Source organism: Pseudoliparis swirei, chromosome 19 (assembly GCF_029220125.1).
Source record: "Pseudoliparis swirei isolate HS2019 ecotype Mariana Trench chromosome 19, NWPU_hadal_v1, whole genome shotgun sequence".
Classification (NCBI taxonomy): domain Eukaryota; kingdom Metazoa; phylum Chordata; class Actinopteri; order Perciformes; family Liparidae; genus Pseudoliparis; species Pseudoliparis swirei.
The window spans coordinates 19,399,660-19,416,904 of NC_079406.1; the positions used below are offsets into that span (position 1 = coordinate 19,399,660).

General features: G+C 39.8%; 1 protein-coding gene across 1 annotated transcript; it reads right to left on the bottom strand.

Annotated features, from left to right (window-relative positions):
• Positions 1-22: 22 nt before the first annotated feature.
• On the bottom strand, positions 23-16,970 carry ocrl (OCRL inositol polyphosphate-5-phosphatase). Its single transcript, XM_056439373.1, has 24 exons — positions 15,707-16,970; positions 15,123-15,201; positions 13,267-13,358; positions 12,850-12,888; positions 12,369-12,479; positions 11,283-11,477; positions 10,908-11,142; positions 10,562-10,735; positions 10,338-10,439; positions 10,111-10,225; positions 9,592-9,708; positions 9,281-9,462; positions 8,992-9,103; positions 8,044-8,153; positions 7,686-7,821; positions 7,466-7,576; positions 7,103-7,268; positions 6,595-6,830; positions 5,860-5,883; positions 4,628-4,747; positions 3,650-3,734; positions 3,230-3,357; positions 2,865-2,976; positions 23-2,145 (listed from the first exon to the last, which is right to left on the bottom strand). Exons 1-24 carry the CDS (start codon positions 15,747-15,749, stop codon positions 2,021-2,023), a joined length of 2,949 nt encoding a protein of 982 aa, XP_056295348.1. The 5' UTR covers positions 15,750-16,970; the 3' UTR covers positions 23-2,020.
• Positions 16,971-17,245: the final 275 nt, after the last annotated feature.

The window sequence follows — 17,245 nt, forward strand, 5'->3', positions numbered from 1 at the left end:
TCAATAAAATGGGAAAACATAACAGCTTTAGACAGTTTTATTTCTGTTAAATAAATTAAAAAGCACCAAAAATCTGACAAGATGAAAACATGGTGGGCGTGTTTCATTTTGTACCTTTAAATGTCCCTTCATGAACAGTTGTGACACAACTGAAGACAAAGCACAGTGGATCCACACAAATGCATCAGTTGGTACAGTGGGATGAGACAACACTTCAAATTAGAGGTTATTTATTATATTAATTATGTTTTTAACACAATTAGGATAGTATAAAGACAAAATAAAAAAATAAATGGCTATTGTAAAATGGTTCTCTCAAATATGAATTGCCAGAAACTATTCATTCAGGGTCACGACACCTTTTGTCAAAGCTCAGCTTAATAAAAAACAATCAGAATTTAGTGTACTGATGGCAAACAGGCAGAAAATAAACTGGAAGAATAGAGCAACTTCCACCCAAGAGGTATTTCTATAAGTGCCATGATTGTCAGTGTTGTCAAATTCCATAATGTGCTCATAGTCTCAGAACATTAAATCCTCAGAAGCTCGTGGAGCATCCGAGAAGAAAACCTCTGTGACAATGAACGTCAAAAATGTGAATATTTTTGTCGGCTGGGAAAACTAATGCTGACATCTCTAAAACTGTAAAAGAGGAAAACTTTTAAAGAGGAAATGACGGTCCATTATACGCAGAATAGAAGCTCCTCATTGCAATAACAATGACATGTTTCGCAACAGTGACTACAGAATGTACTCAGTGGCACGAATGAGAAAAGTGCAAGAAGACTGCGTCCTGCAGAGCAGAGATCCTTTACAGTGTGCACACAGAAATGACTGCAGCCCCTAAAACAAGAGTAGCGGTCATCCGGATTTACCATCAGTACACAACGGCTGTGTCTTGGCAGCACAACAGTCTTAAACAACGAGAAATGAGCTTCAAGATGTGGCAGAAGTGAGGAAAAAGACATGTAAACAAAACACTGACATCAACAGTACCACCTTCATGACACACTTTAGACATCACAGATTTGAGTCACCATACCGACAAATACCCTTGAAAAGGGAAACAATCACTATTTACACCATTTAAGACATCAAGAACCTTGGCGGGCAACTCCCCACTTGATTCCGGTTGACCAGGAAGTTAATGTGTTACAAAACAAGTAGCTTAACTCAAGAGGAACTGGCAAAACGAGATGCAAGGCTCACGGCTGGAGTTGCACAAAAACGGCAAACATTTACAACAGTTTTCCAGAACATGATGATTAAAAACAAGCGACGAATATCTAAAAAAAACAATGCAGAGATGAAAATATGTATATATAATATAATGTAGTAGAAAAAAGAAACCGTTTCGATGGTGCAAAGAAAACTATATATAAATAACAGATCAAATACAATGAGTATAGTAAAATAGTTCTTGAAGATTTCTATAATATTGTCCCCTCAGATTAAACGTATGGTTTTCATGATTGATCTAAAGCTTAAACATTCTTAGTGAATCATTTCCAAAATTATCTCATTATAAACCCTTTGCTTTATACTATCATTCAGTCTACGTCTTAAAACTTTAGGAAATCTCCTTTTCTTTAGTGTAACTGCGCCTTCGCTTAGCATCTACAGATACATAGTGTTTTCACATTCTTACCAATCACTGTTCAGGGGTTGTTTTGGTATCAACACCTCCACTAAGAAGTGTCCGCTGAGGACGAGGACAACTCTAGTCTGGAGACACAGGGCCTTAGGGTCATAAGAAAGTGCACAGGCATCAGTTCAAACCTATCCAAGTGCTTCCAAATCCAGTGAGTGGTCATTCTGGGAACAGACTGAAGATACGTCACTTGGTAAAATCACCACAGTCTTATGAAGTCTTGAGTTCCTCTTGCACGAGAGTTTGTGAATAGTTAGGGTGCAAAACCGCTGCACTGGTCTCCAATCGGTGACCAAATACCATTAATTCAAACCAAGTTGGGAATCAGCTCCAAACCCGACCAACGTCTCGAGGTGCCATCGATCTCGGTCATTCCTCGTCTCCCGCCATCAGGAAACCCAGGATGAAGTCGATGGATTTCTGACGTTCGTGTGGCGTCTGCCTGCCCATCAGGTTGGGAGGGGGACGGACGAGGAGGCTGGCAAAGAGTGTAGCTAAAAGAAGGCCAGGACAACAGGTCAAGAAAATAAACTTCTATCGCATAAGATAGAACTATTTGACATGTTCTGCGTTACCAGCAGTGTGAAGACAAAATACACCAAAACATTCATGTCACTGTAGCCAACCCCTGTAGTTTGACAGGTTATTTAGCAGGAAGGCTACCATAAGGATGATGGGTCAAAGCCCTGATTAACAGATAATAAAAGGAAATGAGAGAGTAAATAATTGGTGCTCTCAACTACTGTACCACACACAATAACTTTAAACAAGATACAGTACATTAATTAATAAACCGGTTCAGTTTTGCACTCTAAAGACAGGTTGCTAAAATTTCATCTCATGGGACGGGTACCATGAAACATGTATTTTTATTGTAGCTTTAATTTAATACAGGCACTTAAGCGCAGTATTTTTTTTTTTATTTACATAAAATAATAATGGTGTAAACATTGTCCAGCCTACTGTTGTTTCGTCTCTGTGTATCGTTACTATTGTGAAGAATGTCTGATGTTGTGAAACAGTAGCTGCTGCTGGTTTGAATTCCTGGGATAAATACAACACAAACACACGTGGCACAAACCATTTACACTGCAATGGTCTTATTTCTCTTCAGAAGTTGTGCTATGTTGTTCACAATGGCTGAGACCGATGCGCATTACAAACAATAAACCTGCTGTTGAATAAGTGAAGTGAAGATTAAGGCATTTCATACCTATGAGGCTGGCCGTTAGGTTGTTGTTGTGCGAGTGCTTCAGAAGCTCCTTCAGAAAAGCCATTAAGTAGCGAAACACGTTGCGGTGAGCTCGGGGCAACTGGGAGATCAGCTGTCAAAGGTAGAGAAAGATTAGTCACGCACAATACTGTACGCAGTATGACCTGGGATAACGCTGAGCTGAAAACAAACTGTATATACTCTCTACTACACAGCTGCATTTAAAATAACGTTTACCATAAAGGTATACTTCATATAGATAACTACAAATCCCCCCCCCCCCCTCCACAGCAGCACATTGCTTGGCTCCCGTGCACATACTCTTGCCTCATTAAAATATAAAATCAAAAAGGCAGTCACTGCACCTGTTTGCAGAGGCGGCTGTCATGAGCGCAGTCCAGGCACCGTTGGTAGAGTTCATAACACACCACGGGCTCTGGCAAGGCCTCCACGAAGATCAACAGAGCCTCAGCAACAGAGTGGTTACAACCAGCTACATGAAGGGTTAAAGAAGAACAAGCTAATATGGAGGGTTAGAACTATATTGAGAGGAAGACTCCCTTCTAACTCTGACCTCCTAACACCACGCGGTCACATGATTAATACTATTATCGCTATGAATATCATCATGATGATGCTAAATACACAGATTCAGGACCCATGAGTTGATCCACTTAGTATGCAAGTATGCGTCTTATAACTGCTCTTCTATTTAATGTGCCGTTTGGCATTTCCGTGATTGCAGGACTGGGTCTTTTGGGGACCAGCTTTAGAAACAAGGATACAGATGGAGTCTGGGATGCTGGTGTCCAGACACTCGATGATGCTCTGCAGCTCCTCTTGTAGTCCTGGTGTCTGGAACAAGTCCTCCTGAGAGGCACACAGAGACACACATGGAACATTTAAGAAGAGCGGAAGTACCTCTGTGACCAATCAGTATATGTTGGTTAGTTATGTGGTTATTGTGTCGTGCACATCGGGTCGGCTGTCGTCCCGTAACCGCAAAAGGTAGCCAATTCCATCCTCGCTCTCCCCATTAGTTGTTGTTGAAGTGTCCATGACAACGAAGGATGGGCGGAGAAGAATTTCCCCTCACATAAAATAAAGTGTGGCCTGTAAATCATCATATAATGAGGAATACAACCTGAAATTATCTTCCTCTTCAGTCTTGCATAAATCCCTAAGAAACGAGAGTATTTTCTCTTCAGGGAGTCCAGTAAACTCGTTTCTGCAACTAATGTTAATGTCCTGAATGTAACTGTGCAGACCGTCATCAGGCTCCATGTTGGAGTTGTTTATCAACAGAACAATAAGCTTGTGACTTAGGTTTGTACCCAACATTTAAAAGCATCTGTCTTTGTATATAAGGAACAATTTTCTCATCGGATCACAAAGATTACACTGAAACCATTTTTTTTTAAACGAAAAAATGAATCGATCACTGAAGATTTCTCCTCACTAGTCAAGCAGTGTATTTGCAAAATGTCCCAAGTAAAAAAATTGCCCTACTTCAATTTAAACTACACCATTTAAAAGCTCAAAATAACCCTAACACTCAATGAGTTCTGAAAAATGCATTGCAACTCTTGATTCAAAGTTACAAATGCAAACATAACAAAAAATCTATAAACTACATCCCTAAAGTCTCATCAACTCTCGTTGGATATCTGTTGAGGTTACCAGTATCTTATCAGTTGTGGCCAGGATATAAGTTAGTATTGTATCAGTTCCAGTGAGCGTTTCATTCGTTGTAGCCCTCTCACCTGCTCACAGGACTTGGTGAAGAGATGGTTGACAAGAATCCAGACTTCTTTGGGGATCTTCAGAGGTTTGTCCTCGGTACTTGCACCATCCACAATCAGGAAACTCATTTTTGACTTTTCCTAGTGAGAGATGACAGTCACTTTATTGTATATTAACAAATAGTAGAATTGACTATCGATTATTTCCTGGAATAATAAACCAATCTTCCCCAAATGCATTTATTCTAAGAAAAAGACTGAAATCATAGCATCATTGATTCAAAACCGCAGTCAGGTTGACCTGCTGTGAAATGGGATTTAGTGCATCTTTAGTTTAAGGGGCGACTGATCCGCACACACAGATAATAACTAAGCTGGCATGGTTTGGTCTATGATTGATTACCTGTGGGTTAACAATTGTTGTGCTAAAATGTAGAGTATGCACAGATTCTATTTCTGATTAGCTAGTGAAGCCACTTGTTAGTCAACCTATAGCCACAATATTGTAGCCATATTGACTGTTAGTTAAAGGAATAGTCTAACATCTGTGAAAGTACGCTTTGTTATTTACTCTCCGAGAGTTAGATGTTCGATTCCATCCTTTTGACATTGCACCTCCTGTGCATTAAGTATGGAACTAGAGCAAAGAGAAGATCCTCTCAGTGGAGCATGAAGACTGAAAGTGGGGTGAAAACGCTCGCCTGACTCTCCAACATTCACAAATACAACGACCAAAACCTCTGAAGCTCAACAATTGTTGTTTGCAGCATTTTGTAGTCTGATAATCCTTCAAACTCCTGGATCCGTTACTCAAACTGGACTTCTTGGGCCAGATTTCATGTCTCACTGGAACCCAAAGCAATAGGCCCCCATGAACCATGACCTGTTTCAACATAGGGAAAACCTCTCAGAAAAATATAAAGTATATTTACCAAAATGTTCTTTACTTTCTGATCATTGGACAGCCGAACAACAATTTCAAAGTCGACAGCCCAACTATTTTATGCATAAATCCATTTAAAATATGTATTTCTTCTCCAGTATGTTAAACTTTATGGTTAAAGTTAGACATTAACAGGATGTAGTCCACACTGTGGCATGTGTTTATATCATTTCCTCACATGAAAGACTCAAATAATGAGCGACTGTGGAAGGTCAATAAAGCGTCATAAAGCACATGCTTGGTCTTGTAACCGAGGTAATATTGACCCCGATTTGCCCGATGGCAGATCAGTATTGAGCTAATGTTTTACCTTTTCCATGAAGCTGTCCTCTTCCTGAGCAAGAAGTCAGCCCACAACCAGAGTGAAGAGTTGGAAAGGAATGATCAAGGCAATTAGATGCGATGAAAGGAAACAAAAGAAGAAAGAACAATGTAGATAGAAGAAGTATGCATGAACAGAGAATCACAAGATAAGATTATGGATTGTTCTTGCAGAAATCCTTGATCAAATTCACCAGGCCAGTAGGAAAATGTAAGTTTGAATAGAAATAAGAGTACAGAATGATATATTCCAATGCAAAACATAGCATTATGGACAGACAGAGGTGAATGTGTGAAGACCAATGGAGTCTATTCATGGAAGCACCAACATGGGGCCTAACCTGAGTCAGTTGTCCCTGTTCTTCAGGAGCTCCCTTCCTATGTTTTTGCCACTTCCTTGTTCCGTAGGCCCCTTTCGGCCAGAAATATACAGGTTGAGACATTTTTGTGCACTCCAAATATAGTTCTCTCTCTGTGACCGAGTTCAGCCTGAGGGAGTGAACAAGTTCTCACATGTCCTTGCTTAGGTTTTAGGTGGTTCATAGCTCAAGAGTGAGGCACAGCCATCACATCAACATCTGAGCTGAACTGCTCTGTATAGAAGATGGTCAATGTTTCACAATTGGGAGACATTTCGCGTAAACTATCGTGATGAAAATATTACATCTCTCTTCACAAATCACATTACTTTTAACATGTATGATTGGATTTCCCTTTCCCTCACCAGGTCAATTAGTTTGGTGATGGGGATCTCTCTGATGGGCTTCTTCATCCGGCACAGAGTCTCCAGTGAGGTGCCAAAGCAGCTAGGCAGGTAGTTGCCAGAGATGGTAATGAAGTAGTCTTTTCCACGGTCCAGGTGGAGCACCAGAATGTCCTCGATGGCATCCTCTCCAGAGTTCAGTAGCGTGACCGAGTCCTTACTGACATACACCTCCAGATAGATCTCCAATGTCTCGTCTGTTCAGGAGGATAAGTCAGGGTTTTAATGAAACATATCTTCTTTTTTTTTTTTTAAAGGGTGATTGGAATGATCCTCCACAATGACACTGTTACAGCAGCACATTTGAGACATACAACAGTTCAATGTAATAAATACAACTTCATTTCTAATGTGCCTTTTTCATTTCATCCCCAATTACTAAAATACTACATGATCACGGATTTAAAAAAATTCGAGGCAACAAGCTCAAGGACAATCAAAATAGAAAAGGGAGTTTATTCAGACTTACTCGGCTCTAGGAATCCATCGCTTGGCTCGGCGCGGAGCCAGGGCTTACAGTACTGAGAGTCATTGAGTTTGGGGATGAAGGCAAAGTGACAGGGGACCTGCCCGTCGTTTGTTATTTGAAAGGGCTCCTTCTGAAGCTGCCGGAATCTCACATTACCAAATGTAAACTGCAGAACAGGGAATAGAGAAGCAGCATTAACAACAGATTCACCAGGAACTTTATCCTACTAATTTGAGGAGAAATGACAATAAGCTACTCAGTTTATAAGGTTAACAGTGATTAGTGCCCGAGAGGATATCACTGAGGAAGGAACACAAGACAGATTCTCGGTTTAATGAGTGTAGGGGAGGACTGTATTTATACCTCTCTCCTGTTCAGAGTTACGGATGGAAGGAAATCATTCTCCATTCTGTCCATCGCCCGAACAATCTCCTCAAACACCTTTTTGTGGCGCTGCTCATTTGCCACCTTAACCTGTACACAACCACCAAGGCCATATTTAGCAGAATGAATAGCAAAACTGTGCATGTTTGAACAAAGTCAGTTAGGGGTTGTTTTTTGATTTTACAACATGGCTTCCTACCCCAACAACGAAGAGAGCACTGACGGGTTTGTGGTCACTAGTTTGCAGCTCCATGTGACTTCGATATTTCAGCTGCTTGACATCCTTCCCTCTCCATAAGATTCTGTCACACCAAGCCGGTACACGGCACTTCCCGCTGCAGGAAACAGCCACAAGTTCAGAGGCAAAGTCTGTATTAGTGGAACGATAAAGCTGAAAAAAGTTTCCGAACTGGCAAAATGTTATCAGGATTCTAAAGAAAAAAAACCTAAACTGAGGACAAGTTGGCAACAACAATACAAATCCGGGATTAAGTTTGAGAATAAAAAATAAATTAAAAAAAGATGATACGATATAGAGATATGTTTATTGTTTTTACCTTGAATCCCATCGATCCGTTTTGGGGTCGTACTTGTATGTGGGGAGGAAGTTGATCTCTCCCTCCATGAAGTCGGTGAAGGCTCTCTTTGTCTGCCTCTGGATGTTTAACTACACAACGACAACATTATTATTTAGTGAACAAATCTTTAACAAAATCATATATAATGATTCAGGACATTGTATAAATTAACAAGCCGATACTAACTCAAATTTCTCAGAAAATCTGATAATGTTGCACTTAAGTTCTAAATAAAATGAGAAATAAGTCAATTTAATTTGTCAAATATTTAATTCACATAGAAAGAGTCCTACAAAAATAGGCCTTACCATGTGGTTAGTTCATATAGACAATTTATTTTGAGATATGAAGTGACCTTAATCATGATTGATGAATTGAAGAAATGGGAGCCAGCTTTAACAATACCAACACTATATCAAACATCAGTTTGCAAACTCACACAACTCGTGCAGTGAGTTTGACTCGTCCAGTCGTATGATTACTACTTCTCAGACACATGCATCTTCGTAAAATCCTTCTATTTAAAAACTGTACACCAATACCGTCCCAAGCTTGCACAAACAAGCTGCGAGTCCATGCATGAGGATAAAGGAGACTTAGATTAAACTGCACGAGTTGTGCGAGAGCTGGTGAATGGATTTTTATATCGTTTTGCTGTTGTTAAAGCTGACTTCAATTTACTTCAATTCATCCATTTTTTTAATTCTTTGTTCATTGTGGAAGGGGAGGAGAAAAACTAAATTGTTCTTAGGAATTTAAGGTAATAAATGGTATTTTGTGGGCGTAATGAAAGATCCCTTCAAGGACCTCAGCAACATTTTTCTTTTGTGTCAAAAAAGAGAGAAACTGTAGCATATTGTAGCGACAGAAGCAATAGTGCTGATAGTTGTCTGTGTCATTAAAGTTCGGTCTTTCAACAGTCCTTACCTGATCAACCTCCTGAAGCTTTTTTAGCTCATTCTGAGAAATGTGCTGTTTGACCTCAGCAGAATTGTACATGAACAGACGATAGTTTAGATCCCCGAGCCAGATCACGACCCTGAAACACGAACGAGACAGAGAGATCAAAACAAAGCAAAGCTGGAAATATGAAAAAGTAATGTGTTGTAGGTAAACATTTTACAATACTCATGATGCAAGCACAACCAATGAGTGTAAAACCTTTGCACATGTGTTCAATGTTCTCACTCTGGACATGAATGACTGAAGAACTCACTCATGCTTGACGATACTGAGAGGGGGGTGGTCCAGTAAGTGGAAGGTCATGCGGGCACAGATGTCTTTATAGTCCTGGTTGCGGCGCTCAAAATCTTCCACGTGTGCTGCTAGATGGGAGTTGACGATGCAGAAGCTAGTGTTGTGGAAAACAAACCTCACTGCCACACCTCCTTTGTTCCCCTAAAAGATTGAACAGTACTGTAAATACAGCAATTAGGGAGGAAAAAAAATGATTGCACAAAATACATGGTACATTTATCCCTTGATTGTGTATCACAATGTGTATATAACAGTATAGTGTGAACAAACCATTTTCCCCATGATTCCGGTCCCCACATGCTCTGCAGCCACTTCTTTTATATGATTCTTGTGAATCTTTTTCACAAAAACCACAAGCATCATCCCAACAAGACGTATGATTCGGACCTGAAGACATAACAAAAAAAAGCAAGTAAGCACATTTACAGTCACTTACGATATATCAAAATTGGGATACTTCCATATTTTCGGCTGATAAAAAGCCTACATATGTTGTTTGTAATATCCCTGCAGGCGCTACGACTGCCTCAATGTGCTGGTCAACTTTAAGTCAATTGTTATCATTTTAGTATTACATTAATAACACTTGGATTGAAATTATAAAATGCAGTGAGGCTACAAGCTAGAATCTAAACAGTATTCATTCACAGTAAATGGATTTATTTATATTGCACTTTTATCCAATTTGCCTTGCATTCAAATAGTCACACACACAAATACGATGGTCAAAAATGTATTGTTATTCCATGCCCAAGGAATTAGGTGTAATGTATACTTTTCTCTACGGACCTTCTTGTACTTGGCTTTCGGGTGCAAGCTCCTCTCCATTGCTTCCACCCAAAGATGTTCCTTGGACGAGTCCATGTAGAAGAAAGCTTCAGTGCTCAAGTCCAATTCTTGAAAACTAGAATCATAAACCGTGTCACATTATTCTTGGGTGTTTTGAAGGAAAAGCAGAGGACGATATGCATTAATTAATTGTCAGAAAAAGTCCTGGATAATAAACTCTCACTGACCCCAGAGCATAAATATCAGGAGGTTCTGCGTCACAGCAGAGCCACGGCTCCAGGCTGCTGTCTGGAGCTTGGCCGTTCACGTTCCACGTACCTGTGAAAAACCTAATGAAACAAAAAACAGTATTGATGTACAGCGTTGGGTTATTTTACATCTACAGTGTTTATGAATTTCTATATCAAGAAATCCAAACTAAAAATATGCAGAATGATGACGCTCCTCTCACCTGAAGGACTGGATGTCCACATACTCCTTCTCCCTCTTGCCCAGGCGGTGTTTGATGAGGTATTCTCTTTGTCCTGCCTCGCTGGAAAACATGGCCTGCCTCATGCTGTTGGTGGTGGGACTGTCGCACCAAGACGATGGCCTATCCACGCGGTCATACCCTGACCTAAAACTACTGCAATGGGAAACATGCAGAATATATAGCACTGGTAACATTTTGGATAGACACAATTTTGGGATAATGAGCCAGTTAGAAAATAAAATACAGTTTTATCCAATATAAACTATATTCAACCAGTTTCCAGCATTTTCTCTCAACATAATAAGGTGTCATGGTGTCAACTTACTCTGGTTTGGAGTTGTCTTTGGACTGTAGGGAGACCGCTCTGTCTTTAGAGACTGGTAGAGGAGGCAGAGGATTGGATGGAGTGGAGGAGGCTTTGCGTGGAGGTAGAGGGGGGACCGGAGGAGGCTCCCTTACAGCAACTATGCGATTCTGGTGGTTCTTCTTTTCCTCCACTTTAAGAGTGTGATTGAAGTTGTCTTCAAAGCCAAAGTCTGAGGCAAGTGATTTAACTGGATCTTCAGAAAATAGAGGATTCAATCAGACGGCAAGAGAACATTATTTGGAAGATAAGACTTTGTTTTCAATGTCGCCATCATTTATGCTTTCTTTGTCGTTGTATTTGTCTAAATGTAAACACAGTGTATTTGTATATTACCTGTGTTAGTCTGATTTGTTGACCTGCTATTGTTGAGGTTGGGAGGCAGTGCATTGGTAGATTTTGGTGGGTTGACTCCAGAGCCCACAGAGGTAGCCGTCTTGTTTGCTCTTTGCGGTGGGATGGGGACATGACCTCTCAGGGCTGTTGGGCCAAGGGGCTCCATTGCTTTGGGCTTCGGGAGTTTGGATTCAACTGAAAAGATTTAACATCATCATCAAAAGGAAACGCACAATGATCAACACTCAAATACAACCGTAATCAAGCAGAAGGAGCCCGTTTCCAGGGATCACTTTAAGATCGCTTATAAGATAACAATAGTGTGTCCAAAATACAACTCGTTTCAGCTGAACTCTCGGAATGTCAATATATACACAGATCAAAGTAACTCAACGATGATTACACAATCATTACACAAGGTAGATTATACATGTTGATAAGTGGCATGTTGATCCGAAGAAGAAACAGTTCCATTGTAGAATGCCATGTATAGAATTAGCAACATATGAAATGACCTATAATGCTATCGAAGTTTTTTATCATATCGGCCAGGCCTAAGCTTACAGGCTGACGATAATCCTGCTTCAAAAGTTAGTATTTCTCCAGGGTGTTGTTTAGTGAGACTTAGGAGACAACGAAAACCTGGATTTAATAGCCACAGTTTAAATTTACATCAGAATTGCAATTTAGCAAAACCCACGTAAAAAAGTTGTCTTTATTTACTTGGCATATAAACAGAAAACTGTAGACTAAACCAATACAAAACAGTCAGGACATATAAAAAACCTGAACATCTCAATATTTTGCTTGCTCAATTGAGGAGTATAAGGTAAATGGATAAAAATAATATGGGAGAATTTAAGCATAATCACCGAAATCGTTGGCAGTTTCAAAAAAGTAAATCAGAATTATTTTTATTTTTTTACATGGCAGCCAAGTGACTACCTCCACTAGTGTGTGGGTGGCGAGTATACACAGGAAATCAGCGAGCGGTGTAATCCACCCACAGTGAATAAATGTTAGATGAGTGTTTAAATAATGAATCATCGGTCTGCTCTAAACTACTGACAGACAGTTACAGCTTACCTTGTTGAGCACTCTGCACCTGGGCTAAGAAAGTCTGAGTCCGCTCATCATTCTGGAATTCCAACAGCAGCTCTGGAGCCTTTTCTCCTTTGATTCGTATCCTAACTCCGGCTTGAGAGCGGTACAGAAATCACAAACACTTTCACACATGACACCGTAAGACTCTGCAAACGCATTAGAAATGCAGCCTGTCTAGAAAACAAAGCAAAGAGAATCAATAGTGAACCAACTCAACATTCTCTGAGAGCCCTGGTAACGCGAGACCAGTGTCCGCTACTAAATAAAGGACATTTGGCTTAAAAGGGTCTGTGTTGCAATAAATGCAATTTTCCAGCTCACTTTTGTTCCCACAACACAGGTCCATTCTATTCTTGTTAGCTTGCATTAAGGACCAAATCAACATATTTTCTGCATAGTTTTCCTTTTAAAACAAAACAGGGAGAGGAATACATTTAATCTAAAAGAGGTAAAATGTACTTACAAGCTACTGAGAAGTTAATAAGAAGAGCCTCTTCAGCCTCTGAAATGGAAGAGGGAAGAGAGCTTAAACGGTGCCCAGGCAGTTCAAAGGTATTGTGGGAGGACACCAGAGGTGTTGTAAATAATTTCAATAGGCTCAAGTGGATGTCAGTTGATTTTTAAATGTTGTCCTTCCAAGTGCAAAGGAAACGCTCCCTGGACTTTCACACCACACCATGGTTAAAGAATGCGAGGAGAGGATTAACCTTTTAAACATGACGTCTAATGGACAGGAATCACAAAACACTTTGATGCATAAACATTTTAAATAGCTTGTAGCAGCTGGCGGCTTAAAAGTAATGAACATGTGATTCTACTTAGCATAGTCAAAACAGTAAACACTGTGAATTTGAGATTAAGGACAATGAAAATTACATACCTCGCACAATTTCAAAATGACCATTGATGGGTATAGACAGCTGAGGCACTGGACGAGACACAACAGCATCAGGGGTGGCCAAAACACCCAATCTGGATCAGAGCAGCACAGATTCCCACTTAACATCAGCTGTCATGTTTCATACAATTTAAGTCCATCAATAAAATCATCTAACACACAAAGCATATGGAGACGGTCTGCAGCGATTTTCTTGTAATTAACATTATTACATGTCCTGAGCATCTGGTAAATGTACAATCAGGGTTAGATCATTATCATAAGGGATTACAATCTGAAATGCACATGCACACATGCAAGTCTCCTTTAGTCTACGTTGCATGAGTTGAATAAGCAAACAATTAACCAACAAAGGTCCAGTGTAGCAACCTGACGCATATATAGAGGCGCTAAACTTCGAGTCATTAAAAAAAAAAATCAACATAAGCAGCCTCAAATCTTTGATGTGGGTTATTGGAGGTCATATTTCACTCCAACAATAGCTGACTATTAGTCAGGGTCAATGCAGCTTGCTGGGCACTGCCCCTCCACACTTCAAAATAGGTTAGTGTGGGAGTGATTACTGTTGGCTGTGTCAGAGGAACTCAGTTCACTAGAGTCTGCATGGACGCCTCTGATGTCACAAGCCACATTACCATAAACTGACTTCAAGAGAATGGACGAAATAATAAAACCACCTCAAAATTAATGAATTAGAAATGCTGTTGTTGAACTCGGAGGTTTTAATTTGAGATTGTCAGACAAGTTGCTTCAACTCTGTTTATTTCGAGACCGCATTATAGTTCATAGTTTCTATTATCTATACTCTTTGAACAGGCCCCTCTAGTCTGAAATTTATATATATATTATTTTTTTACACCTGTATTATAGCTGCCAATTTGCATTGATGCATCAGTAGCAATGTCTGCTGAAGTATTAATTCTTGCAAATAAAATAGTCTTTCAAATTGCACCACTAAATGCAAAACACAGAAAGAACTATGTTATACTTGGTGGTTTAGTTAACAACACTCGTAAAAAGATGACTATAAAACACTTCAGTTTATAAAAATAAAAAAATAAAAATAAAAAACTTTCAGCATTTTACTGTAGGTTTGTAATGTGCTTCTTCTGTTATTTTCTTAACCTTGCGATAACGCCATGTCGCATACCAATTACAGAAATGTCAACAAATATAACTTTCAAAGGTTTAGATAAACATGTCTGTACAGAACCAACTGAAATCCTGACAGCACCTTGTCTCCAGGAGTCTTCAGTGGTGTGTGTGGGGTTTTAACACAGTTAGCTGAGGATGTAAATTGGGGTGCTCATGTGAGTCACATTACAAAGACTAAGTGGAAGAATGATTTACTATACCCTGTAACATTCATTGCAGGTTCTTAGTTTGTGTTTGGTAGTGTAGATTAGAACACAATATATATATGATAAAACAGGTCGGTCAACCTTAATACATAATCAAATCGTAGAATAAATCTAATCTTGACTCTATGAGGGTAGTAGCTCAGTCAAGATTATTAGGGCACCTTATAGGGCAACTTTTTTAAACCATCTTCACGTGATATAAATAGCACATTAAAAGCCATATTACGGCTGAAAAGCAACGCAGCTATTCAGTGCATGTCAAATGAAAGCGCTTGCCCATGAGATAGAAAGCCAAAAGTTGTCCAAACTTGGACTTCATCAGAATAAAGCATAAACTACAGAAAGTGAAAGCAACAGATGCATATCTAGCTTCTCAAGGTGTTCAGAGCTCCCTCGAACTTGCAACATCTCACTAGATTCACAAACTGTCTGACCAAAACACATTGATATATAGTCTTCAGGTTTTCTGATACTTACATAAACTCTCCCCTGCGCTCAATTAGTGACAGTAGTCTGGGCTCCTTCTGGCCAGCCCTCAGCTCCTGAACTTTTGCCGTGTAAGCATCACGATCAAGGAATTATTTATGACTGATGATGAGAATGGCGTTTGGACATCACAAGCACCGAGTTGTTATTTGTAATCAGACCGACAGACCCACCACCAGACATGTTAAGCCGGTAAATTAGTATGCGTGTGGTTAGATTGAAGATACTCAGAGCCGATTATCCGTGTTAGTAGAAGCCATGCTTATTGAACAATCAGAGGCACATTAATGTGACAACAGACAAGTCATACGGCCCTGAAAAATCAACTAAAACCAAAATGGTTACTAGTAATGTAAGTATTAAAACAACCATGGTAAATGAACTCGAGAGTTAACCAGCGACTGCTAGCTAGTTAACTAACGTTAGCTTAGTTAGCTAACGCGAACTGACATTTGGTTACCTGACGTTAACTCGCATTACCTGACGTTGACAGGAATGTTAGCTAACGAGCTAAAGCTAAATGGAACTTAAAAACACAAGTACACAAAAGGCTGCAACTTAATTAAAAAAGGATATTGCCAAGCACACGTCGTCGCTTATCCCCAAAGAGGAATCCATTCTTACCAATATGTGATAAATATCAAATAATCATTGGCTATCGACTTTGTGTTGATTCAGTCACTGATTGAAAGTTAAATCCCGGTGCGGGGCGGCGGCCTTCCGGGATGACGGCTGTGCGCTCGTTGCTAACCGCTTGCTTCGCCAGCTGCGGTTGTTACTGCTGGGTGTGGACACGAGTGTCCATTAGAGTCGGTAAGTCACAATGTCCCGCTGACTGGGCGCCATTCTTCAGAAGCCTTGGAGTGTCTCGGTTCTCGTCTGTGCGCGGGAACATAGCGAACTGGTGGGTAGTGGCTGGTTGAAGCTAGTTAACGATACGGTGGAGAGATTGCGGAGAGGACTCCCTCCCTCTTCTGTCCCTCATCTGGATTTCTGGCAGTCCAGCAGTAAGAAGTAAATGACGCCACCTTCTGCCTCGGAGTGTGGACCAGACACATACAGGTACTTCTCAGGTTGCGGTCGAATAGTAACAAATGACCGTCTAACCACTTTTTCTTGATCTCTGTGGAAAACGTCACGGGGTCAAGGAAAGATGGGAAGGATAATTTATAAGAAGTAAGAAAAGACAACCGCGGTGTTCAAAGAATCCGACTCCACTTTCACTGAACCACGGAGTTATGACGCGATGGCAGGCGCACGTTGGTGACGTCAGTCTGCAGCGGTGAAACTACAATGTTCCAATGATGGACTACAAAAAGTCATATCTTAGATACTTCGTAACTAAAGAAGATGTCAATGCCTTCAAGACCGAATTTGCTCTCTTGAGCATTGTGGGCAACGGGGTTATAACTCAAGTTAAAGTTGCTGATAGTTTAATAATTTTAAGCAATTCCGGATTCGGGAATAGTAACTTGTTCATGTCTGTTAAGTAATTTCCTCCTGGAACATACTTCATGAGCTCTCTACAGTTGGCATCCAATTGTTATTAGCATATTATAATTGTATTTATGATAACAAATTGTCAAATCATTGTATCCTTATTATGTCATCCGTATTTGTATATTTTAAGGTTGTGTGCAACAATCATTAATTAATTTCTAAACTTATACCTAAAGCTATCAGATAAATATCTATGATCTCCCTCTGGTATGTAGTGGAGTCAAAATAAATAGGGTCCCTGATTACTCTGTATTGGTTCTTTAACTTTTCAGGTATGACATATTAAACAGAGACACCACATGGAATCAAACCCCAATTCTCACCCCACTAAAACAATCTTTATTATTTATTTAGATTTACTTAGTTTGCAATGTACACTGTGCTATACTACTTACAAGGACAGAAACAAATTTAAGCAGAACATCGATCTGACATATTGTGTGATGTTAATCTTAAAAACTATTGTAATTAATCAAACACAACACTACTTTGTATATTTCACTCTTTGTTTAGAGTCACTTTGCCATGATTTACAATACATGGATAAGTAAACTGAATGTGTTTAATGTCACTACACAACTTTAATCATAGCAGAATGTTGATTTCGAAGTAAT

What these genes read in the sequence shown, in the direction of transcription:
- ocrl (XM_056439373.1), bottom strand. Translation starts at nt 15,749, where the DNA reads ATGGATTCCTCTTTGGGGATAAGCGACGACGTGTGCTTGGCAA. An exon ending in AAAGACAACTCCAAACCAGA is followed by an intron (nt 10,736 to 10,907) that starts GTAAGTTGACAC and finishes TTCCCATTGCAG; the next exon opens with TAGTTTTAGGTCAGGGTATG. An exon ending in GTGCTCTCTTCGTTGTTGGG is followed by an intron (nt 7,577 to 7,685) that starts GTAGGAAGCCAT and finishes GGTTGTGTACAG; the next exon opens with GTTAAGGTGGCAAATGAGCA.